General features: G+C 47.0%; 1 protein-coding gene across 2 annotated transcripts in view; it reads left to right on the plus strand.

Annotated features, from left to right (window-relative positions):
* FRMPD2 (FERM and PDZ domain containing 2) overlaps positions 1-24,230 on the plus strand; it is a 127,943-nt gene extending 103,713 nt beyond the window's left edge. Inside the window, exons 22-29 of one of the 2 annotated variants that reach the window (XM_010383729.2) lie at positions 2,432-2,536; positions 4,886-4,979; positions 5,866-5,951; positions 7,693-7,840; positions 9,600-9,814; positions 12,107-12,205; positions 17,136-17,479; positions 23,432-24,022. In XM_010383729.2, the coding sequence (XP_010382031.1) occupies positions 2,432-2,536; positions 4,886-4,979; positions 5,866-5,951; positions 7,693-7,840; positions 9,600-9,814; positions 12,107-12,205; positions 17,136-17,479; positions 23,432-23,480 (1,140 nt within the window). In that variant the 3' untranslated portion in view covers positions 23,481-24,022. Of the gene's footprint in view, positions 1-2,431; positions 2,537-4,885; positions 4,980-5,865; positions 5,952-7,692; positions 7,841-9,599; positions 9,815-12,106; positions 12,206-17,135; positions 17,480-23,431 lie in introns of both variants that reach the window. The other variant, XM_030940836.1, reaches the window with a different exon arrangement.
* Positions 24,231-25,478: the final 1,248 nt, after the last annotated feature.

Raw genomic sequence — 25,478 nt, forward strand, 5'->3', positions numbered from 1 at the left:
CATGAGGAAATTGATTGCTGCCAATGGCAAGGCGTGGGCAATCAGGCACCTCCTATTGTTGTCCTTGAATTGGTCCTCAAGCTGGGAACTCAGTGGCTTTGGTCTTGACCATACCCCATGGAAGAAGAAGATGGGATCTGGAGTAGGTGTATGGAGGGCTGTGTGCTTCAGTCCCAGCTCTGCCGCCCTCTGCCGTCTCTTTGGACTCTGAGTGGCGTTGTCTCCTTAGGCCCCTCCAGACCCATGCCCCAGCCCTTCCATTTTGCTCTGGGCCCTGCACAGCTGGTGCTCATGGACTGAGTCAGCTTGCTGTGTTCTGCTTGGTTCTGCCCAGGAGAAGCCTCGGGAGGAGGTTGCAGTTGTGGGATGAGTGAGGACAGGGTGGCAGTGCTGGGGTCTCAGCTGCAGCTCACACCCTTCATCCCACTCTCTCCCTGTGCTGACACAGGTTGGCTGTGTCCCTCTACAAAGAGCACAACTCTATCAGGGTCCATCAACCACTCCCTTCTCTCGCCCTTCAGCCTCAGGGTTGGTCACAGCAGCTAGTGTTTCCAGCCCCAGGTGCTGAACTGATATTACTGGTTTCTCCAAAGGCTGCCAAGACCTTTGAAAACAAGGCTTCCACGACCTCTCTTCCCTTACTCAGGCTGAGTGGCCCTTCTCATTCTCGCCGGGACAACTTGCTGGTTGAAACAGGCAGGTTATTGCACCTCTTTCAACCTCATTTCTCTTTTTATGACAGAGATAATGATGCCTGTCCACAGCTGTGGAAGCTAAGGTACTATGCCCAGCGTTGGGGAGAACACCCATCTCTTTCTTCTACTCATCTTAGCTTAATCAGCTGGGGCCCCTGTAACTAAAGACAGATTAATGAGAGAAAAGCATCCACAAGTATTTACTGTAAGTTTTATGTGACATGTGAGCCTTCATATGGAAATGACCTGAAGAAACAGTTCTCCCTGAGTATGTTTCATGAAGAATGGAGAGTCATGGAAAAATGAGATAAAACAAAAAGCAGGAGTATGTAAACTGGGAGGAACTCAGTGAAGGCCTGCTTGTTCAGATTCCTCTCTCAGTCCCTGTGTCTTCCCAGACAAGATGCTCCGTTTTCCCGGATATAGGGAGGGCGTTCTCACTTGAGGGTCTTCTGCCTTGCTTCAGGGGAAGGTTAGAAAATCCTTCCTAGGTTTTAGGGCCTGCTTCAGAAGAGAAGAGCAGGGGAAGGTCAGAGAAACCTTCCTGCATGTGCTGTTTCTCCAATTCCTCCAATGTGCCAAGGTGCCCTATTTTGGGGTAGTGTGTCTTGACCCCTGCCACAAGGATCTGGCATGAAATAGGACTCCATGAATGACAGTGCCTTCCTAATTGGCCGTGGTGCTCACCTGGACAGCACATCCCATGAGGAACTGTATGCAGGAGGCCGGTAGAGGAATAATGGTAGTAGCTGCCATTAATTGAGTGCTTACTTGTGTACCAGGCAGTGTCCTAAGCACTTTATATGTATTAGCTTATAGAAGCTCCATGGTAACCTAATGAGACCATTCCTATTATCAACCCCTTTTATAGGTGGGGTACCTGAGACAGAGAGATCAAAGGAGCACACCCAAGCTCTCTCAGGGAGCAGGTGACAGAGCTGGGATTGGAATGCAAGGGATTGGCCTCTAGAGCCGAAACCTTCACCCCAGGCCTTCCTCTGGGAGGTCCTCTCTGTCAGAAAGCAGGGCAGAGAGGCCTTCAGGCTGCAGCTTCTTTGGCGGCAAACTGGAGAGTTGATTTCCTGGGGTTGGGGGCAGTTAATGGGAGCAAGGGAGCTCTAAGGTCACGCTGACCATGGTGCAGGCTGTAGGACCCAACCCAGATGGTGCAGGCTCTTCTGGGTCTTGTGGCCAACTTTGTGGCCAGATGATCCTCTGTAGTATGGTGGACTTTACATTCTCACTTCAGGTCTCACCCTCAGCAGTTGTTTTGCTCCTTGAATTTTAAAATTTAGACAAAACACCTTGCCAACCATGGGGTGTGTAAGGTCTCTGGAAGAATCGAGGCTTCGTTGTTCAGCTTCCTCCAGCTTGTTTATTTTCCTGTGCGTTATTAGAATTTTCTGACATGCGTGGTGATCAGAAAGCACCAAGTAAAGGGGACAGATAGGACAAAAGACCCTATCTTCTAGGCAGAAGGACAGCAGAACATGAACAGTGACCCAAGCATTCTCTGCCTAGAAGTGGCATCAGTCCAGTCCATCGCTCCCTCATCTTCCTCCTGCCTTGTCTGAGGTCACATGGAGAAGGCATGATAAAGCTAGAAATGCATCCCCTACTGACCCAGCCCAAAGTTCATGCTCTTTCTGAGGTGCAATAATGCTCCTGAGAGCAGGTGAGAGCTAAGAGGTGACATCTGCCTTCATCCCCTCTTTATTTTTGTTTGTTTATGGCAGGGTGCTGGTTCTTCTTGTCCTCCATCACCTCCGGAAATCAGTGCTGGTGAAATCTACTTTGTGGAACTGGTTAAAGAAGATGGGACGCTTGGATTCAGCGTAACTGTAAGACTTTTTAGGAGAGCTTGAGAAGCAGTTAACAAGATGTCCCTCTAGAGCCTGGTGGCCATCCCACCCAGATGGCAACCTCTGACAGTGTGCTCAGTGTGTACAAGTGCAAGGGGTGAATAAGGAAAGTCAGTGGGGGCCTGCACTGGGGGTTGAGTTCAGAGACAAACAGAGGTACTGGGGAACCTCAAGCTGAGCAGGACATACACTAGGGAACTCCAATCACATGGGGAGGCAGTGTGGGCAGAGTTGGGTGATGTATCCTGACTCTGAGGTCAAGCTGGACTGCAGAGAGAGAGAAACATATTGGGTCTTCAGGGACACAAGCTAAAGGTGAGAAGGGCAGTCCACTGTCTTCTGGCCAAGGATGGGTGGGGCAATCCACTGTCATCCAGCACAGAATCAGTGTGGAGCCTCTTACTCAGACATCCCAAGGGCTAGGCCTCCATCAGGACTGACACTTTGCATTTGGTTTCTGAGCTCTACCTGGTAGACCCTTGTGGAAGGAGATTACCCATGTAACCGTGTTTACCCAAGGGGTTGGGAAATGGCACACACAAAGCTGGTGAAAATCCAGAGGCCAGTGGTTGGAAGGTGCTGCTTTTACTATTGAGTATTGAAAGTGATCCATTACTGGCCGGGCGTGGTGGCTCACGCCTGTAATCCCAGCAGTTTGGGAGGCCGAGGCGGGCGGATCATGAGGTCAGGAGATCGAGAATATCCTTGCTAACACAGTGAAATCCCTTCTCTACTAAAAAAACACAAAAAAATTAGCTGGGCATGGTGGTGGGCGCCTGTAGTCCCAGCTACTCGGGAGGTTGAGGCAGGAGAATGGCATGAATCCAGGAGGCAGAGCTTGCAGTAAGCTGAGATTGCACCACTGCACTCCAGCCTGGGCGACAGAGTGAGAGTCCGTCAAAAAAACAAACAGAAAGAAAGAAAGAAAGAAAGAAAGAAAGAAAGAAAGAAAGAAAGAAAGAAAGAAAGAAGAAAGGAAGGAAGGAAGGAAGGAAGGAAGGAAGGAAGGAAGGAAGGAAGGAAGGAAGGAAGGAAGGAAGGAAGGAAGGAGAGAGGGAGGGAGGGAGGGAGGGAGGGAGGGAGGGAGGGGGGGAGGGAAGGAAGGAAGGAAGGAAGGAAGGAAGGAAGGAAGGAAGGAAGGAAGGAAGGAAGGAAAGAAAGAAAGAAATCCATTATCTTGAGACCCTGGAATGGGTCTGTACTTCAGGAATGTCGTTGTTGGATTTAACTGTTGATGGGAAATTGAAGCACCTCCCATCAAAGTAAGGAAATGCTATGACTGATGAAAATTTTCAGAGGAAATTGAAGAGAGATGTGAATGGAGGGCATCCTTTGCTTTCCCCTGTGATAATGCTGTGCACCTAGAGCAAGGATATGTGTTTTCTTGGACCCTAAGCCTGCAATGAATTTGTCAGCAGTATATGATGTTAAGGGTCCAAGTAAGAAACCAAGCAATAAGGCTCATGAATCTACGTGGAGGGAACAGGCTGATGCCAAATATGGTCAATTTATTCTTGGCTTGGGGTAACAGCTCTATCAGACACTAAACATAGCTATTTCTTGTCTGAAAAACTCACTGAATTTTAGGTTATTCACAAATATATATTTGCTGAGAAGAGGTTAGTGGTTTCCTTTGGCTGGCAAAAACTTGGATTTTCTTTGCAGATATTTCATTTCAAAAATAATTCCTGAAATGTCTCACTCAAATCCAAATGGCCATTAAGCACATGAAAAACACTCAAATCCATGAAAAGCCACAGGAATACAAATTAAATTAAATGAAATTTTAAACTTTATGTCTATCAGCTTGGCCAAATATAGCTGGTGGAAAGTAGAAAATGGTACTGTCATACAAAACTGGTGGAAATGTGAATAAGTATATCCATATTCACATAGGGATGCAATCTGGCAACATCTATTATAATGAAAAATGCACATATCCTTTGGCCCATCAAAGCACACAAGACGTGCCAGGCACAAGCCTTCAGGCCCAGAGCCATATCCACCTATACTGGTCGCTACCTATAGAGAGATAGTGGCGCATCCCACGTGACCAGTTGCTGAGCACCTGCCATGTACCAGTGTTTGGGCTGGGGACATGCCCAGATCTCTCACATAGTTTCTGTTGTTAAGCTTATGAACACCTAATCTTATTGCTCAGCGGAGAATACAATCTAGACCAACAGGTGAATACAGAAGACAGTGCCAGTCAGAGGTGAGGTCATGGGATACAGTGGTGGGCAGGTGGGGATTCCCTTAGGCGGGGAGGTTGGGGAGGCTTCCTGGAGGAGGACAGATGAGTAGTGAGTTTTTTGTTGTGTTTTTCAGGGTGGCATTAACACCAGCGTGCCCTATGGTGGTATCTACGTGAAATCCATTGTTCCTGGAGGACCAGCTGCCAAGGAAGGGCAGATCCTACAGGGTGAGAGATGGGGTCTCATTGGGAAGTCTGTGCTCTATGGTGTAAAGAGCCCTGCACAGGGAGGGCAGCCTCTAGGCCTTGCCCTGCTCCTGTTCTGAAAACTACGCAAATGATTGCCACCCCAGGTCATGCTTTTCTCACCTGGAAAGGGGGTGATGAACCTGCCCTGCCATTTGACAGGTTGGGGGTTCTGCAGTGGCACACTGGGAAGCATAGGTGATAGAAAAATAGTAGAAGACTTAAAAGACTTGTGTTGCTCTTTGGCCTTCATGGGGAAACATACGGCTTCCCTTGGAGGACAAGTGGACCTCGGTAACCTCACTCGCACATCCGGGGAGGACACCTGAGCCTTCTGCCTGCCTTTGCTCACCTCCCACTGCTCTGATGGAAGGGGGTGATTTTTATCGGTCTCCAAAACTGCCAGAATTGAGCCAAAAGGAGAACCTGGGATCTTACTTATCTCCATTTCCCCTAGAATTCTGGTGTCTCCAGCATCAACCATGCCTCCCTGACCTTTTTTGAAATAATAATAATAATAAATACATCCTGGAGATATAAATATCTAAGCGACTTGAAAATACTTTCAAAAATGGTTTCATAGGAAAACAGGAGGAAGGATGAGGTTGAAAAGAGCTGGCTCAACCATTCTGTGAGCCAATAATAGAAAGGCTTTTATATCCCTGATCTGTGATGTGCCTGAGAAGAAGGGAGCGAGGCTGCTCAGAGAGGCAGGATTCCTGCTGACTCCGGGGGGACACCTGGCACCTCTGCTTCCTTTCCCATTTCTCCAGGCTACATGGAGGGGCACCGGGCAGGGGCCTCCTGGAAGGGAACCTCCTGCAGCCTCAGGCACCAGGTCATGACATGACATCCGTCCCTTTCCCAGGTGATCGACTCCTGCAGGTGGATGGACTGAGTCTGTGCGGCCTCACCCACAAGCAGGCTGTGCAGTGCCTGAAGGGTCCTGGGCAGGTGAGTGGACTGTTGCTGACCAGCTTCCCCTCCGTCCAGAGCTTTCCTGGACAACATCAGAAGCTGACATCACCTCTGGGTGGGAGGGAGGCAGGCAGGAAACAAGGCTTTTTCTTTGTTAGTTTTTTTTTTTTTTCTCTTCCATTTCTTCTACTCTCACTTTTCTATGGGGATGTGCAACCCAGGAGGTAGCAGACAGATGTTTCCAAGTAAAAAAATCTCACCCCCTGCAGATAGCCTTAGAAACTTACTGGTGGCTTGCCTGAATTCTGGAATTAGGCAGCAGAATGGAGAAGATGGAGTGAAGTGACTGCTGTAGCCTGGCTCTGGCTGCCCCGGCCCCGCTGGCCCTGTGTCCATAGGCTCTTGGGACTTCTTACTTCCCCACCTTTGCATAGGCTGACCCCACTCCACTCCCTGTTCATGCCATTCCCTGTCACCCTGTGTTGTACCCACTGGGGCCTGGGTCAGAGTGTCCTGGGATTCTTTTACTCACAATGAGGTAGGAATTCAGGGTGCCAAGAGCAGAGCCATTCATCCTTTTTGTCCCCTTTATTCCCTGCCCCGCAGTGACCCGATGTTACCCCACTGTGCCAAGTCCTCTGCTGGAGGCTAGGAGCCTCTAACTGCCCCAGTGTCCTGAGCCACAGAGCTGGCATCACCCTCTCTTGGCAACTAAAAAGTCAACAGAAACAGGAGGGATTCCTAGGGGCTCTTCCAGCAAGCTGTGGTGCAATGTTCTGGCCACTTTTTGCTTTCTTTCCCAAAGTGGTCCTCTGGTGTCTGGTGAAATTTGCTTATATTAGTGACTTTGGTTGACCTATCTTGAGAACGGAGACATAATTTATTGATACCTTCTGATATTTAGACTTTTGCTAATGAGCATGAGTAAAGAGGGTACTTGGCTGGCCTCCTGGCTGCTTTGGCAGGTGCTGAGTGACAGGTGCAGCAGGAAGATGAAGGCAGGGCCACATGCCCTGAATGGGAGCTTGGCATTTCTGAGAAGCTTCCAGGTGATGTCTAGCTGCTGGTTCTTGAACCACACTTAGGGCAACAAGGGTATATGGTGTTGTGTGGAGAAAGGTGGGAAATCACTTTGGAAAGAAAGGGGAGGGCAGTTGGTGCAGACCTGGGATGCCACAGGTTTGAGTCTTAGGTGATGGGAAGCATTGGAGACTTTAAGTCAAGAATGTTGCATGTTCAATTTGTTCAATGGCAGTCATGATGAGTGGACCAAGAGGGGTGCAGACAGGGTCCAGCGAGCCAAGGTAACCAGAGTTTGCCACAGCCCAGGGGGACACTGGCAGTGAGAGAGGGGGTGGAGGGGAGGGGGCACTGGGGAGTTGTTCCTGTTGGGGAATGTTCACAACTTAGAAACCAGATGAGGGAGAGCTGGACCACTCCAAATGTGGCCCTTGGCAGGCTAATGGTGGGGTGAGCCAATGCGAGGGGAGGAGTGTTTTAGGAAGAACGAGGAGGGGAAGTGAGGGTGAGTGAGGGGAGGAAGATGAGTGTGGCACTGCATATGTGAAGTGGAGGTACATGTGTTGCTTCCAGGTGCACTTGTCTAATAAGCACTGAGAAATCTGGGTCTAGATTCCAACACATAGGCTAGTTGAGAGATTCAAATGAGGCTGCTCATAGGAAGCGTCTGAAAATTAAGAAACATTTGCAGAGTCAGGGGAGTGCCTCCTGGTTGCCACATGAAATGTAAACTGAGTTTGTTCACCCTTCCTTCTAGATTGCAAGACTAGTCTTAGAGAGGAGAGGCCCCAGGACTACACAGCAGTGTCCTTCTGCTAATGACAGCATGGGAGAAGAACACACGGCTGTTTCCTTGGTAACAGCCTTGCCTGGCAGGCCTTCGAGCTGTGTCTCGGTGACAGATGGTGAGAGGAGAGAGAATTGAGTGTTACTATTGTCATGTTATTGTGTGCCACTTTTGAATTGTCAGGTCAAAAGGGAAAGGCACAAAGGCTTCCTCTGGGTTCTGAAAAGAAAGTGAGCCATGGTGATCATGCTGAGATCAGCTTTCTCATGCGATGGAAGCCCATCTCATGGAATAGGTTTCTGGAAACAAATGCATTTTCCCCAAATGATTTCTAGGTGTCTTTCTGCCCCCAGCCTTCCTCAGTCCTTTGATCACCTGCCAGAACCTTAATGTTTGTGTGAATATTTAGGATGAAATTGACTGAAAGGGTCATACATTTTCAGATACATTTGGCTTCACAGTCCAGCCAAGTCATTTGTAATGAAGTTATTTGAGGAATGACCAGGCAGTTTGGGAGAGGAAGGTTCAGGAATCTAGCTTTGTTATTAGCATCATTTTAAAAAGCAAATGAACTATCAGTTTAGAGGGACAACACTGCATGTTTTCCAATGGGCTGCCCCTCTACACTTTCCTTGTGATTCTGATATTTGCCAAGAACATGTTAATTTCCTCAGTAAGAATTATTTGGACCTTAGCCATGTTTTAGTACCTTCATAGAGATTTTCTGGTTTTGCTGCAGAAGATGCAAGGCAGCCATAGGGTTGGGATGGGGTAAAGGGGGAATGCTTCTGTTTAAATCAAGTCTCCTCTGTCCTCATCCCTTTGCTCACTCCCTTGAGGCCTTTGAGAAACTGACTCCAAAGGGTGGAGGAGGCCTCATGGCGATGGCAGAACTGGTCGTGTGACACACCTTCACATATTTGCTTCACATGCTTCCATTCTTGCCCTGGTGAAGTTTGCAAGCCTGTGCTCTGTGCCTCTGTGCATTGATGCCAGCAGAGTCGCTGGCATCAGAGAGGCAGCTCAGAGGCTTTTTTGTTGGACAGACCACGTAGGTGGCCAGCTGTGCTCATCCTTGGTGCCCAGAGGCAACCGTTTTGTCTTATGGTCAGCCTACATAGGTAAACAAAATGGCAGCTAAAGCATTGTCCAGAGAGTCGGCCATAATTTTCTCCATGGTCTAATTATGCAAAATTTAGTTTCAAGTATACTACAAAATGACTAGAGTTCTAAAGGAGTAATAGGAATATATGTGATACAGGTTTTATTAAATGCCAAGAGCATGTTGTGTGTGCCTGGCAGCTATGTCTTTATGTATAAACATAGTTGGGTTATCTATAATAGTGCTATTCAATATAGTAGCCACTTGCCACATGTGGCTATTGAGGACTTGAAATGTGACCAATCTAAATGGATAAAATAGGTATTGGATTTTGAAAGCTTAGTTTGTAAGCAGAATAAAAAAATCTCATTAACAATTTTTTCATATTGATGACGTGTTGAAGTGGTAATATTTTAGATATATGGTATTAAATAAGATGTATGATTAGAGTGTATTTAACCTGTTTCCTTTTACTTTTTAAATTGTTTTATTTATTTTTTGTTTTACTTTTTATTTGCTTTTTCCTTTTCTTTTAATGTAACTACTTGAAAACTTCAAAATGACATTTGTGGTTTGTATTTATAGCTCACATTATATTTTATTGGACAGCACTAATCCATAACACACATAATGTACTCTGCCATAAAAATTAGCAAAAGAATTATTTTAACGTAAAAGAAATAATTCATCTACTTGACAATTTACATTTTGAGACTGGTCAATTTCACTTGTAATCTACTGAAGAATTTGTTTTTATAAACATACCACACTACAGGTCCTAAGTTTGAAGTCAAACTAAAAAAGAATGCCAATGGTTTGGGATTCAGTTTCGTGCAGATGGAGAAAGAGAGCTGCAGCCATCTCAAAAGTGATCTTGTGAGGATTAAGAGGCTCTTTCCGGGGCAGCCGGCTGAGGAGAATGGGGCCATCGAAGCTGGTGACATTATCCTGGCCGTGAATGGAAGGTCCACGGAAGGCCTCATCTTCCAGGTGCTGGGGGGCACGGGCAATGCAGCTCTGTGTGCAGGCTGGCCCCAGCTTTGCCTCTTGCTGGCCTGCCGCCATTGGGAAAACTCTGGGCTCTTGAAAATCACACCAGCAGCCTGGATTTTAATCACACAAAGAGAGTAATTAGTGGTACACTCTCACATTTAATTTAAAATCTCTGTTTTTAAATATCTGACCTTAACTCAGCCTTGCTTCTCGCTGGGTTCATGAGAGAAGCTGAAGATAAAGCCCTGGCCTCTGTGCTGGCTGATGTCTCTTCACACACATCCTGGGAGTCGGGCGTGGGGCTGAAGGGACTAGATTGGGTCCCTTTCTGTTCTTCTTCTCATTTCTCAGCTACACTTATAGCTTTTCATACATTGTTGCACTGATTGTCCTGCCTATGATCAAAAATGCAATTTAGAAAGAAGAAAGAGTAATGAAATATTGTATATATTAGACAGAGTCCTGAAGAAAATGGAGTCATTTGAGGAACATTTAATTAAGGTGTGGGCAGGTTGTCAGGAAGCTCAAGGGAGCATGTTGTGGCCTAGGGCTAGGGCTACGGGAAGCAGTACGAGACCAAAGGGGATGGGAAAGAGCAGTTACCCCACCCCAGGAATGGAGAACTGGTGGAGGGACTCACTGGCATGAGCTCTTGCCTTGGCTGAGGTTGTAGTCATCCCATGGCAACCTGAAGGGAGGAATGTGGAAGCAGTAATGACCTCCTCTCCCTGTCTCTGGTCTTCCGCCATATTCCCCTAGCTGAGCCCAACAGGAAGCCTCATGCAGTCTTCATAGGTCAGCTCCAGAATCACAAAGCAAGATGGGCAAATGGGGGACAGTGGTTCAGGGCAGGGTGGCGGGGAGGTCTCTAGAACACCATACACTCGGGTGGGAGGGTGTGCCTTCATCTGTCCATCTTCTGATCCAAGAACCCTTCTCTGAGAACCACTGCTGGGCTGGTAACTCTATGAGAGGCTGAAGACAGAGAGGAGGACAGCTCATGCAGCCTCAGAGCTCATGGGCAGGAAACAGCGGTGATGGCAGGAGATACATATCCTGGGAGATGAAAGCCCATGCTGCAGTGCTCACACCAGTGAGCTAGGAAAGTAGTGCACCCCTTGGAAGTCCTGGGTGGCTGAGGCAGGAACTGGGGAGTGTCTTCTTGATCAGCAATTCTCAAGCAGGGATTATTTCCCTCTCAGGGGACATTTGATTAAGTCCAGAGACATTTGTGGTTGTCACAGCTGATGAGTGTTTCTGGCATCTAGTGAGTAGAGACCAGAGATGCTGCTAAACACCCTGCGATGCATAGGACAGGCATTCCCACAAGGAATTGTCCAGCCTGAGAGGTCAACAGTGCCAAGAGTTTGAGAAATCCTGGTGTAAATAGGAAATAGGAACTATTGAGGCAACCTTGAGCCCTGGACATTGAGAGGGTGGCTTGGAGCAACAGGTTCAGCATGGCAAGGGCTTAGGACGTGGGTGCAGAGGGGAGTAGATGGGAGAGAGGGAACTGGGGTGACAGGCAGCTGCAGGTAGAAACGGGGTCTATGTGCTATGCCTTGGAGCTTACATTGGGGGAAAAGTGAGTCAGCCAGGGTGTGCAGTGGGGGAAGGACTCGGTTATATCTGCATTATGGAAAACTGCCCTTGAGCATTGTGGAGGGAGGCAGGTGGGTGACACCGGAGAAGGCAGCAAGCAGAGAGGAGGTCACTGCAATCCTACAGGCAAGAGGTTCCCAGAGCTCAAACCGAGCCCTGATAGGAAACTCAGAGCCAAGGATCAGGCTTTAGAGATTCAGGTGGTGGAGCCTGCACAATTGGTGGCCCAAGATGAGGGGAGGTCAGGAGGAAAGGGCAATTGAGATGAACAACCATTTGTCGGGGCCACTCTTTCTCTCTCTGAAGAAAAGGCATTGGTATTGGCAGATATTGCCATTCCCTTGAGCAATGTGGAGGGAGGCAGGTGGGTGACACTGGTGAAGGCAGGGACCAGAGAGGCGGTTACTGCAATATTACAGGTGAGAGGTTCCCAGAACCCAAGCTGCACAAAGGTGATGCACAGCCCAGCATCTTGCATCAAAGTTGTGGAAGCTGCAGGACACTGACGTTGGTTCCTTGCACTTTGAAAAGTCAGGCCCACAGCAGTGTTCTCTGGAGTTTTCAGGAGTCAGAAATAGACCAAGGTGCAGGAGGCAGGAGCCAGTGCCTGGGACACAGGGGGGAGAATATCGCTGCATCCCCAGAGATGCAGTCCCAGATCTAACAGTGAATCTTGGTTTCTCGCAGGAGGTGCTGCATTTACTGAGAGGGGCCCCACAGGAAGTCACTCTCCTCCTTTGCCGACCCCCTCCAGGTGCGCTGCCTGAGATGGAGCAGGAATGGCAGGTAGGCTGCAGTATCTTCTACTCACTCTGCCTGGCTCTGGTTGGGTCCCCCTTTTCCTGATTCTAGGGTCCTAGGAGGGTTGTAGGTAGGTTCAGTGCCACCTCCTTTCACAGGGCAGGAAAATAGCTGGTCCCCGAACCTCAGTAGGTCTCCTTCCTCTCCCTGATTCTAAATCTTCCGACATTTGGGTCTTCCTGTAGATGTTTATATGTTTAGACTTTGGTTGTGAAACTTTTAGGGCCAGGTTCTTTGGAAGCCCAGGCATCAGAGAGGGAATCCTGGGAGGAAGGAGAGTAGACACAGAAGCAGACCAAGGGAATTTCCAATAAGAATTTCCATTCTGAGAGATGATGTGGAAAGTAGGATATATGATTACCCCCCTAATGCATGAAATAGGAGCGTGCAGTCTAGTGCAAAGAAGAGAGCCATTGGAATCAGGAAAATCAGGAGTTTTACCTTGATGCCTATATTAGTCAGGTTCTCAGAGAAATAGAACAGATAGAATGAGTGTGTGTGAGTGTGTGTGTTTATGTGTGTTTATATATGAAGAGAGTGAGAGAAAGAGAAAGAGATTTATTATTGGAATTGGCTTGTGTGACTATGAGGGCTGGCCAGTCCAAATTCGACAGGGCAGGCCAGCAGGCTAGAGACCCAGGGAATAACTAATGGAGATCAAGCCCAAAGGTGGTCTGGAGGCAGAACTCCCTCCTCCTCAGGGAGGTCAGTCTTTCCTCTTAGGGCCTTCAGCTGACAGCATGAGGCCCACTACATTATGGAAGACAATCTGTTTTGCTCAAAGTTTACTGATTTAAATGTCAAATCACATCTAAAAAAAATACCTTCACAGCGACATCTAGATGGCATGTGACCACATATCTGGGTACCATGGCCTAGCCAAGTTGACAGATAAAATTACCCATTGCCATGCCTTCTGTGGGGTCCCTAGGAAACAGATTTTGCAGCAGAGATGTGAGTGTGGGAGGTTTTATGGGCCTGCACTTGAGAACATCCCCTGTGAGGGTGATCGAAGTGGGGTGAGGCAGAAGGAGAGATCAATGTGCAGCTATAACCAGGGCCTCAGCTGATCCTGGAGGGAGCCCTGTAGCAGAGATGGCCCCTTGGAGCTGCCATGAATTGGGACAAGAGAACCTGTGCCTTTGCATTTGCATGTTGCCCTAAGCAGCACTAGGGTGTAGGCCACCCCAAGGGAGGGGAGATGAGGCAGTGGGATGTGAGTCTCAGTCCTGGAGAGGGGATCTGGGCAGGTACCTGGATCACCTGTACCTGCTGTGCTGCATGGGCCTTGGGCAGTTGCCTGTCCTGTCTAGGCCTCATGGTGTCTCATCTCTAGGATGTGGATAAAAATGATCACTTATTGTGCCTGAGGGTGTCACCATCACTAGGACAACATAAAGGACTTGATGACCCAGGTCCTGTTGATGCTTAGACTCCAAGAGGTCATTTGACATAGCCTCTAGGGAGAGAAGAGCTATGGGAAAGATATCCAAAAGTTGCTGGTTCGGAAAAGAAGGTAGATGACAGCAATTGTGTTAAGAAACTGAACCAGGTGAGAGAGGGCCAAATTTCACACACACCAATTCAGGCCAAGGTGCTGGGACTTTGTGTTTTTGTTGATATCTCTAGGAAATCCCAGGGAAAAAAGCAGTCTTTCCATCCTGGAAAATAGCTCCTCCCAGGAGAGCCCATAAAGCTCTAGCAGGAAGGGTCCAGGTGAGGTGTGGGGGTGAGCTTTCCCTCCTCATACCCAAAGGCCAAGTGGGAGAAGGATTGTGATTTGCTTGGGTGGCTCCAGTGGTCAGATTGCAGAACAAGGGTAAGCGGCTCTGGGGAGTGAGCATTTAGTCCATAAAGTAAACCACCTCTGAGAAGGAGGCAGCCATGCCCACATTTGGGGTAAGGACATTCCAGGCAGAAGGAACAGCATGAACAAAGGCCCTGAGATGGGAACCCACCTGGATGTTTGAGGGACAAAAATACAACAAGTGTGCTTGGGCCATCGTTAATGAAGCAGAAGTGGAGGAAGTTGTGGAGGCAGCAGGGACCAACCCTGGAGGGCCTTGGGGATCAGAGGAACATGATGCCACCATCCTGCATGCAGTGGGAAGCCACTGGGCTGGCATGGAGGGTTAAGCAGGAAATGTCCTCCTCCGTTCTTCAGAGGAGCCACTTGGGTTCCTCGTGCTCAGGGACTGCAGGAGGTCAAGCAGGTCAAACATGATGTGGCTTGGACTCAGACTGTAGCTGAAGAGTTAAGCAGCAGCCAGATTTGGGATACGTCTGGCTGCTGTATTTGGGATGTATTTGGGATACATTTGGGATACATCAGGAGACTACTTTGTGATTAGAAATGGGTATGAGGAAAGAGAGCAATCAAGCTTTGGCATGAGGAAGCCAATGCAGGGTGAAGGAGGGGTCAGAAGGTAAAAAGCCCAATTTTCCTGATTCCAATACCTCTCTTTGCACTAGATCACACATGCCTATTTCATGCTTTAGGAGGGTAATCATAGATCCTATTTTCCTCTTTATCTCTCTTGGTACCAATTACCAAGAGAGGGACTGCTTACAGGGGCTGGGGAAGGCCATCTGGGGTGCATGGAGCAGAAACAATAGTTCTGATATCATGTAAAACTGAGATGTTTATAGGCTATCCAGTGAAGATGTCTATTAGGCAGTTGTGAAGAATAGGCATGAGATCAGGGCTGGGAAAAGTGAATTTGGGAGTTGTCAGCATGTAGAGGCCATATAAAGCCATGAAATGGTTGAGATCACCTTGGGAAAGAGTGCAGATAAGTTCAAGGAGAGGACTCAGAAGTCAGCACAGAGCATGCCAACATTGAGAGGCCTGGTACAGAGATAGAACAGCATATGAGATTAAGATGGGGCCTGGGAATTGGTGGAAAAATGAAGCAAGGGTGAAACTAACGGTCAACTCTAGGTAAGTAGAGCAAATGAGCAAGGAAGCTCTCAGGCAGGAAAGAGGGACGCACTTTGTTGAAAGTTGCTGAGAGAGAGAGAGAGGACAGAGATTTATTCTTCAGCTTTAGAAAGATAGAGGTCACTGGGGACCCTGATGTGGGCTCCTTCCATTGGGTGGTAAGGACAGAAGGCTGGTGCTAGTGGGTGCAAGAAAGAAGGAGGGAGGCATGGCAATTGTGAGAAGAGACACTCATGTAAGAGGCTGCCATGAAGTAGAGCACAGAAATGGGTGGCAAGAGGTGGAAGGTAAAGTTGGGGTAGGGGCACAGGCTGCTCAGTGGAATTTGCTGTGGGAAGATGAAGAGTTCTCATCTGAACGTGTCCATTCTCACTGTGAGGTCACAGGCAAGGTCAGGGTGGAGTTGTTGGAAACTTGAAGAGAGACAAGATGAGAAATAATTTAGAGAGCAGAGGTAGAAAACTGAATTGATTAAGGACACAGAGAAAGATTATCTGGAAGTCTTGACTGCCCATTTGACATCTGCAGTCACATACTTGAAGCTAATCTAGTCAGAGGCTCAGAAGCAGGGGTGAGGTTCACACAGTTTGAGTAGGAATTAAAATGGAAACCCAGAATCTGCAAGTGACATGTGGGAGGAAGAGAGGGGCAAGGAGGTGGGCGCTCAGGGTCTTCCTTGTCTGTAAGTGAGCATCTAGGGGCAGAGCCATGGAATCTAAGCAGAATAAGAGGCACACCGAGGACATGTGTGACAGGGAAGGGGAGTGGGGGTTATGATGAAAAGCAGCAGCTCCACAGACTGAAAGTCTTGGAGTGGGGAAGGATTGCTGGAGAGCGTGTCCAGGGACAATGAGCTAGGAGAAGATAGGTTAAAAGACAGATTTTGGAGGTCTCTCCAAATAGTATGAAATGTGATAAAATATGCTCTTTCTTAAAATTTTGATTTTTGGTGTATCCTTTATAATGTCCAGTCTATCAGAAGAGTAGTAAATGTTTATGATTTATAATTAAATAAGTGTGCTCATTTGGAGGTGTATCCCTCTCATTGCTAGGAATGTACAATCAGAAAGGCGGGGAGACCACTCATTGGGGTGGTTCTTCTTTTGCAGGTGAGGGCAGGGGTGGGAACCCAGCCATGGGCTTTATTACATCAGGGATGGAGATCCTGGGGTGGAAGTGCTAGAAGATAATTTTCTGGAAAAGGTAAAATCATGATTCCTACAAATATAAAAATGAACACATATTAAAGATTTTATTTAACTCATTCAATGAGGGGACCAGGCAGATGTTAAAACTGGCTCAAAAAAAGATTTCAAAGGACCTGTTTATTTATAGAGTTGTAAAATAGCTCAAAGACAGTGGAGACAGCCAGAATCAGAGAACCCAGCAGGTTCTGCTGTAGATAAAAACAGTTTTCTACTGAAACACAGATTGTTTTTCTGTAGAAGGTCGAGCAGTGGCAGTAAGACATAGCACGTCACCAAAACCGAACCTAAAAGGCTGACAGGGAGGTGAGCAGTTGAGATGAAGCAAGTCATGTCTGGGAAAGTGAGGAGACCCAGGAAAGAACATCATCTTGATGGGGCGGGAGACAGGGAGACAAGCCCTGCAATGACAGATGAAGATGAACTTAAAAAGAAAACATTTCTTATCGGAAAGTGGAATAGAGTCATTGTTTAGCATATTTATCTTCCATTTTTATCTTTGTCTAAATTTTGCAAATATTTTTTATTTAAAAATAAGGCTCACATTTATGGAAAGCGTCCAAAGCCCCCTAAGCTAAGGTGCCTGAGTGTGTTGCCCAGGGTCCAGCCTGGAGCATGTGGAGGAGCTGGGATGCTATGGTGATAGGCCGACCTCAAAGAGCATCTTGTAACTGCTCTAATCTACAACCACATGGGGAGAAAAGCTTTTTATTTTTAAAAAAACAATTTGCACCCTGGAGCCAGTAATCAGTAGCATTTCTTTTAATAGACACCTGAACTCTCAGCTGACAAAGAATTCACCAGGGCAACATGTACTGACTCATGTACCAGCCCCATCCTGGATCAAGAGGACAGCTGGAGGGACAGTGCCTCCCCAGAAGCAGGGGAAGGCCTGGGTCTCAGGCCAGAGTCTTCCCAAAAGGCCATCAGAGCAGTACAATGGGGCCAAAATAGAGAGAGACCTTGGGCCAGTTCCTTGACGCATTCTCCTGAGTCCCACCCTCATTTGTGCAAACTTCACCAAGAAAGGGATGCATCAACATTGGAGACCTCTTTGGAAAAGGATGTGAGGCAAAACTGCTATTCAGTTTGTGATATCATGAGACTTGGAAGGTAAGAATTGCCACATTTGCAGTCATTTTGTAAACTGTGTGCATCTCATTGCTAGGAAATTATAATCAAGCCATCAACAACTATGCTTGGATGCTTTTTGTACCCAGCACTGTTCCGGGCATTTAGGAGAGAGGTTGCAACAAGAGAAGCATAAGGTCTGATGCTGCTGTGATCACCTGTGAGCTTTTGGGAAAGCAAACCCTACCCAGACCACAATTGTCCCCCATATGTCTTGGAAACTATAGACGGCAGGCCTCAGGTTTTCTCCTGGCACACAAACCTTTCTCTTGTATCCTCCATGGCCTCTTAAAGCTTTGTATTAAGAAGGAAATTCTTACATGCATCCTCGTTTCTATTGCTAATATAATGCTTTATTATCAACATCAGTTTTTTTAAAAAGATGGGGTCTCACTATGTTGCCCAGGCTGAATTCAAAATCCTGGGCTCACGTGATCCTCCCACCTCAGCTGGTCAAGTAGCTGGGTCTACAGGCACCGGCCATCATGCCTGGCTATACCAGCTTTTGTTTTCTAAACATGTCTATATCTTCAAGACCACCCTGCAGCATTCATTTTCATAGTCATTTTTAACTTAGTCTGCATTTTTGTGCCCATCCATCTATAAGTATTTCTGGTTCTCAGTCCTATGCTAAAGGAACACATAGTCTTTGATTCAGTTTGACAAGTACTTATTATACAAGGGGCTTGGAAACCTGTTGGGAGCAGACAGAGGGCTGCACATGTAGGGTAAGACCTGCTTCTAGGCATTTGCCAGCCAGAGGCTTGGGCACAAAGCAGGCAAATAATAAGGGGCAATCATTTGTGTCTGACACTCTATAAACCCACTGAGATGAAATGGCTCTCATTTGGTGGTCATCCTAGAAGACTGTTAAAGGTAGATCCATAGGGAATGATAGTCCCTGTGAAGTGTAAAGCGGTGGTTGGACCTGGTGAGAGCTGTAAAAACAGGAGCCAGGCATGCATTCCCTAAAAGTACCCTGCTACAATTTTTTGAAGAACATTATGTCAGCCAAACAGAAGCTAACTGGTTTGCAAAGTAGAACAGGGTGGGCAAGCACATTCATCAATGACGTTCACTTTCATTGTCTGATAATGTATAATATAAGTGTATTTATAGTTCTTTACAATTGCAGTCTAGGCAGTAATTGACATACTTGATAAAATAATAAAGAAAATAACCTACAGCGACTTGTCCAGGGACAATCATTACCATGATCTTAAAGGACATATAAAAGGAACCGTACTTTCCTGTAGGCAGGAGGCACTTGTTTGGATATTGAAAGGTTTTGCTGCCAGATAGTTCGGGATAATGAAAAGAGACCCTGGGAGCTGAATTATAAAGTGACCCTGGGTACAGGTACAAGCTTGGAATTTGACTTGCCAGGTGCCTTTAATTTAATATAGTCAATAGTTATTTAAAATGGTATTTTAAACTATTAGTATAGGCAGTCACTGTGTCATTCATTAAATCACAGAAAATCAGCCTGTTCAATATAAAAATGATCTAGTTTAGCCTCAGACTCCATGCTAGAATCTGCTCCATAACATTCCTGAAGAAGGGGTCCTAGCTTTTGCTTGAATATCTGCAGGGATGCAGAACTTGCTACCTCTTGAGTGACCCATTTTATCATTATCTAGTTATTGATCAGAAGGTTCTTCCTTATATTAAGGTGAAATCTTTATGCTGTTATGCTGTTCCTATGGGACCAGCATTTAAAGTTACACATTTTGCATACAGCATGGTTTATAAATTCAAGCCTCCTAACTTCATCCGAAGCTCAACCAAAGAAAAAGTGATTTGCTCCCACATAGAGGGAGCAAATACATCTTTATGCCTCTTTATGTCTTCTACTTCCAAGTCCGGATACCTATTTCTGCCTATCTTTTAGCATTTGCTTTTTTTTTTTTTTTTTTTCGCATCAAACATCACATTATTCTGTTCTTCTGAACCAAATTAAATTTGGCTTAGTGGCCCTATTTGCAAGGGTATACCAGATGTCCAAAATCTGTCATTCTTGGAGGGACTGCTCCTTCTAGAGCTACATGAGAGTCCCAAGGGCTTGTCCAGAGCATTCCAGGGGAGTCTCCGATCTTCAGTCTGTCATGAACGCCCATCGCCCATCATACTCACTGCCAGGCCAACATGGTCTATGTACCCATGGATGAACTGTGGGCAGTCAGCCTTACTCTTCTCCATATCCTGGCTCTCTCAATGGCCAACCGCTCCCCCTTTTTCTCTAGCCTCCCTGTGGTGGTTCTGTTGATGAATGCTTTCTGCCTCCTCACATTTCCTGACTTGATTTTTACTTTGTTTTCCCTCCCTCACTTAGGAACCTTTCCTCCCCTCTGAAAGAACTCAAACCAAGTCCGCCTCTCCTCCAACAGGACGTCAGTTTGCATTTAATGCACACATAGTTAGTGGCTGCCCCCTACAGGAAGAAAAGCGGGGCGCATGCCCCGCAACCCCTGGACACAGTTCCCCTAGTTCCTGGCTAGGGTCTGAATAAGAATTCCAAAGTGGGATTGTGACTCTCTGCAGAAGCCTTAGAAGTGTTTGCAGCTCAGTTCTGAGGTGACTGTCGCAGGCCACTGCCTCTTAAGTGTCTGGCATCTGTGAGTCAAACTCTTTAACAAAAAGAGCATGGATTTCTGGATCCTATTACATGGTTTCAGCATTGCCACTTACTAGTATGCCTGGAGAGTTGCCTTCTCTGAGCTGGAGGCTTCCCAAATGTAAATGGGGACCATGACAGTTCCACAGGGTACTGTGCAGGTCAAAAGAAATAGCACGTGCAGGGTGCTGTCACACTGCCTGGCATTCAGTAAGAACTCAATGCAAGTCTGTTTTCCTGCCCTTTCCTGAGCTATTTCCAGCTAAAGAACAGGTCCCTTCAATTGAAATTGCCAGCAAATTGCCGGAACTTACCATCTGCCAGGTGGCAACTTCCTACAACCAGATGGCTGCCAGTACCACAGCAAATCCAAAGTGTTCATGGACAAGATTCGATTTCACTTTTCTTTCTCTGTTCTCTTCTTTTCTCACACTCTATATCTAGAGGTTTTACCGTCTAGTAGTAGATCTTTATAAAAATATCTTATAATAAAGCACTATAGTACATTTTTATGGAGGAGAGTTGGATTACATGCCTATCAGAGGGAAAGCTTGGCTGGAGTCACATTTTTTATAAGGTTAGTTCCTAAAGGTAGGCATAAGGCAACAATCACATCAAGTCTCATTACCCTTGAAACATCACTTTGGAAGGAGTGATGTTGTTTGCCCCTTGGTGTGGGAGCAAATCACTTTTTGTTTGGTCAAGCTTCAGACGAAGTTAGGAGGCTTGCATTTATGGGCTATGCTGTATGCAAAATGTTTGTCTTTAAATGCTGGCCCCATAGAAACAGAGACAGACTGAGAGGATGGAAGATTTAGTTCTCCCACTCATGTGCACTTCAGGGCTTCCACTCATTGGTTGGACAGTTGGTCTTTGCAGAATGTTTAAGGTTCTTTTTCTCTTTCTTTTTTTGCCTAGCACATATCACTGAACTCGTGTAAGTAAAATGCACGTAAGTTCACCAAGCATCACTTTGTGAAAGTGATGGTATAAATCTTGATGGTCATTTATTTAAGAAAGCAAAATGAAGCAGGAGTCCTTGAAATGAACCTAAAGTTATGACATACCTTCTGGGGAAGGGCACTGCCTGGAATATAAAAAGATAATTAGGAGGCCAGAGATCTCACTCAACTGCAGCTGCTAGGCCAGGTGTGATGTCAGAGTAGTTAGGGAGGGATGCAGTTGCCAGGTGAGGGAGCTGTCATGCCTGCTCCTGGGTTGGAGTGTGGCTGAGGGGAGTGAGTGAGGTGGCAGAGCCTGGGATGGAGCCTGGGTGCTGCCTCTAGCAGGGTTCTCTTTATACCTTACAGGCTCCCAGGGGTACCTGCCCCCTGCATTCCTACTCCTATCCACACAATTCTGACAAATCCCAACTCTTATACTTCAGCTCAGATTTATCATCTAAGCTTCAAATCTGGCAGTCCATTGAACTTGTCTACCTTGATATCTTAGAGATACTATAAATCCAGCCTGCCAAAACTAAATGCAGTTGTCAGGAGCAGAGACCTGGGGTTCCCAGCTGTGTCATCAGGGCTAACAGGGACATCAGTATGGGGCCTGACGATGGAGAACTGGAGACATGAAGAGACACAAAACCCAAACTTCGTTGTGAGTTTAAGCATAAGTAAATAGAACAATTATAATACCTTCATATTTCAAGCCTGAAATGCCCAATCTGCTTCTGTGACTTTCCTCCTGAAAGGTAGAGATGATTTTGGTGGCCCAAGTCTTTAAAGGATTGCTGTCCAGAAACGTTGGGCACAGTGTCTTTTCTCAGTAAATATCCTGTAGCAAACAGAGCCTTCAGAATGGTTTCACTGACTTCAGAGTTGAACTAGGATTCCTCTTAAAAATACCCACTGAAGAGTTTCAGGACTTGGTGGGGACCCTGGTTCTGGGGTCCTGCTGGTTTGTGTGGGAGAGATGGCTGGCCCGGGAGCCCATGTGAAATCTCCAGATTCTCCTCTGGTTATCATCTGTCTATAAAAGTCTCCTTCTGTTGGACAGGTTGGTGGGCAGAGAATGAGGGCAAGAACTTGAGGTCATTACACAAACCCAGGGGGTGAGCAGAGAGCTCCGTGTACCCTGACAGCATCAGGGTCTTGCTGAAAGTCCTGCTACATTAGCCATGAGCTGGCTGACCTTGAACCCTGGGTGTAGGATTCCACCTCTTTACCCATCATGTCCACATGGCAAAACATGAGGCTTGCTGTGAAAGAATGTCTCTATCTTAATGAAATTCTCCAAATTTCCAAGTCTTGCCCTTTCTGTGAAATAGGCATACAGGCTTCTGGTGCTTCTTTATTCCCAGTCACCCTTTCCCTATGCCTACAGTTGAGCCCCAGGTCAAATCTCCAACGGCAGCCTGATGGCATGGGCAAAAGGGTAGAAGGAAAGGCAGTCGTTGTCCCTACTTGTGGTGGGATAATGGCCAAGATTTCACCCTTGGGACCCCAAGTCCCCCTGGACAAGCAGGAAGCAAATCACTTTTTCTTTGGTTGAGCCTCAGATGAAGCCTTGCCTCTTGCCTCTTAGGCTGATGGCTTCCCTAGGTCTCTGTCCAGGCAGAGCCAGTAGCTGGAACTCCGAATCGAAACCAGAGGGCAAAGAGCTTATTAGAAGGGGTGGAGGGAGTCTACTGGTGGGAGGTGAGGTGTGGACATAGGCAGCTGCAGTGGCCAATGGAAACATATTGCTGGCATCTCTCACTCCTCAACAAGGCTTAGTGTGCTCAGAATGGAGGGAAGTGGGTGCTGCTTGAGGGGGTGGGGGCAGTGGTGAGTCTTGGCCTGGGCAATAGGCTAGATTTCCCATTCTTTGATAAAACTTCTTGAATGTTTCTTTCCTATTTTTATAAGAAAACAGTTTCTACATGATTTGGCCAAGTTTAAAGCCAATTTTCCCTGCAAATGCTCAAGAATTAAGAATGTCTTTTGACAGTGAGTGTTCCTCTTCAGTCCTTGTAGAATAATTTCTTTTTTATACACTTGAGTTTGCATATATTTACATGAAATTCACTATTTCACATACCCTGTAGCTCTCATGAGCGGAAATAATGTCTCTTTCACAGTGAAGCTCAGTTTGGGACAGACGCTTCGAGCTCTACTGGGGAGGAGGATGGACTCTCCGGGTGTCTGGGTCTTTGTAGCTATTGGGGTGCACAAGAGCCAATTTTAAGAGAAAGAGGCAATGCAGGAAAGGAGAAGGAGAGCAGCAGCGCATAACAAAGCCAACCCATTGATTTGGGTATGGGGAAGGAGGCTGAGAAATGAGGATCCATGTATTTGGTAAAAAGCTAAATCTTTGTGCTTTTCTCTTAGATATTCCTTCTCATCTTCTCTAACCAGACCTTCGACAGATATTTTCTGAGCACCTTCTCTGCATGTCTGCAGTGCTGTGTAAAATGCCCTACCTTTGCATGGACTGTTCTTTCTAATCAAGAGGCGTGTGTGGTGAACTTGGGGCAGCCCCTGGAAGCCTTGTTCTTTGACCATTACGTCTGCAGTTGCATCACTGGATAATGAGCTTCACCACTCACTCGTCTGCCTCCTGTGTCCTTCCACGGGGAGTAAATGTCACTCTAGCTGGCCGCCTCTCTAAATAGGCACATTTTCAGTGCTCAGAAAAGGACCTGATCTTTGCACAAAGTACTTTGATGGTTGCCTGCTTGAGTCACTCCCAACCCCTTCCTGAGGCCCTTCCTTTGTAATTCTTCTGTTGAAATAGTTATCATATTCACAGTAGTAATCTCACATTTACTAAAAGCGTACCCCATATCAGGAACCCAGAGCGAGGGGGCTGTATCAGAATTATGTAATTTACATGTCCCAGTAATCCTAGATGCTTCTTGACCATTTAGTTTTGTCAAATGAGAAAACTGAGGTTCCAATGAAGTCAATAAACTTGTCCAAGATCTGACTGACTCTGCTTGCCATGTGAAGAGTCAGTCTTAGAATTGGGTCATTGCCCTGCTTGCAATGCTGTGCTCTCTGGCAAGCCCCTCTGGTCTCCTGAGCTCAGTAAGGTGCTGCAGCTGCCTCTATCATAGCACTTCCTACATGGACTGTAACATTTCTTTACTGCTCCAACTTCTCATTAAATTGGGGGCTCCTCAAAGCCAGGGGCAGTGCCTTATTCATTTCTTGCTTCCTGGTGCCCAGAGCAGCCTCTGGCATGAGCTATTTGAACATTGGCTGAGTCTCACTGCCCTGCGTCATGGAGAGTATTCTAAAAGGCAAGGGGAAGGTGGAGCAAATAATTTGTTTTATTAAGGCTGGAAGACACATGGGCTTCTGTTTTCTAGTCCTGAATTGGATGGGGAGGATGGGGAAGATGACATGTACCATCCATGTGGAGCCCCCTCTCCCACCTCGGAGGATGAAGAGTATCTTACCATCAACTCTACATGCCAAGGCCAGCTACCCTGTGAAGAATGTTTGGAGGCAGATTCTGGGACCATTCTTTTGCCACAGTTCTGCTCTTGGGGCACTGTCCCAGAGTCTTTGCCTCCAGAAGAGTCCCCAGAGAGTGGGAGTGAATGGGAAGACCTGGAGGAGCCTGTGGACCTGGAGTATGGTGCCCTCAGGTGGGTATCACTCTGACTGGGTGGGCTGGGGCTGAGCTCTGACAGCAGCAGGGCTCAGTGCTATCAAGCCACTTCAGCTGGGGGCGGGGGATGGTCTGCGGGCATTGCCCAGTTTCCCCTGCATCTTCTCTGGGGGTCATGCGTCATTGTGATGGCCATTTTCACAGAGCACTTACCATGGCCCTTGCACCATGAAAACGACCTACAACATGGGGACTGTCATCACCCCCATTTCACACGACACATTTGGGGCTTTCCCAAGGTTATCCAGTGAGTAAGTGACAGAACCAGAATTCAAGCCTGATCGGTTCCCCACTCCACGGCTGACCTGTTGAGTGCCCATCTGTTCTGACTCCTGTGCACAGGAGGGTGCATCTCTTTCCTCAAGTCTCTTTCTTTTGGGGGTCTGAATGTCTAGTGCTGATTCCTGTTTTGCCTGCTCCTACCCGCCCCTCTGCTGGATGTACTGCAGAGAAGAGTCTTGGTGTCTTGTCATAGGGCCCATCTTGTTGGATTGCTGTGGCTGAGTATAGACCAGCATCAGGAAAGTCTCACTGTTAATGCAAGGAGCCACCGGAAGCTGACCTGGTCACCAGGCAGGGTCAGAACATATTGATGAGGACACAGGAAGAGTAAGGACAACAGAAACTGTCACACCGGGAGGAAGGGAGGTTAAATTCTGGGCAGGTCTGTAACCATCCAACATTCTGTTAAAGTACTTACAGTGCATATTTAAAAATGCTAAATGTTCCAAAAACTTTCACATAAACAGAGTTTCAAGG

The sequence above is a fragment of the Rhinopithecus roxellana genome, chromosome 11 (genome assembly GCF_007565055.1).
Source record: "Rhinopithecus roxellana isolate Shanxi Qingling chromosome 11, ASM756505v1, whole genome shotgun sequence".
Classification (NCBI taxonomy): domain Eukaryota; kingdom Metazoa; phylum Chordata; class Mammalia; order Primates; family Cercopithecidae; genus Rhinopithecus; species Rhinopithecus roxellana.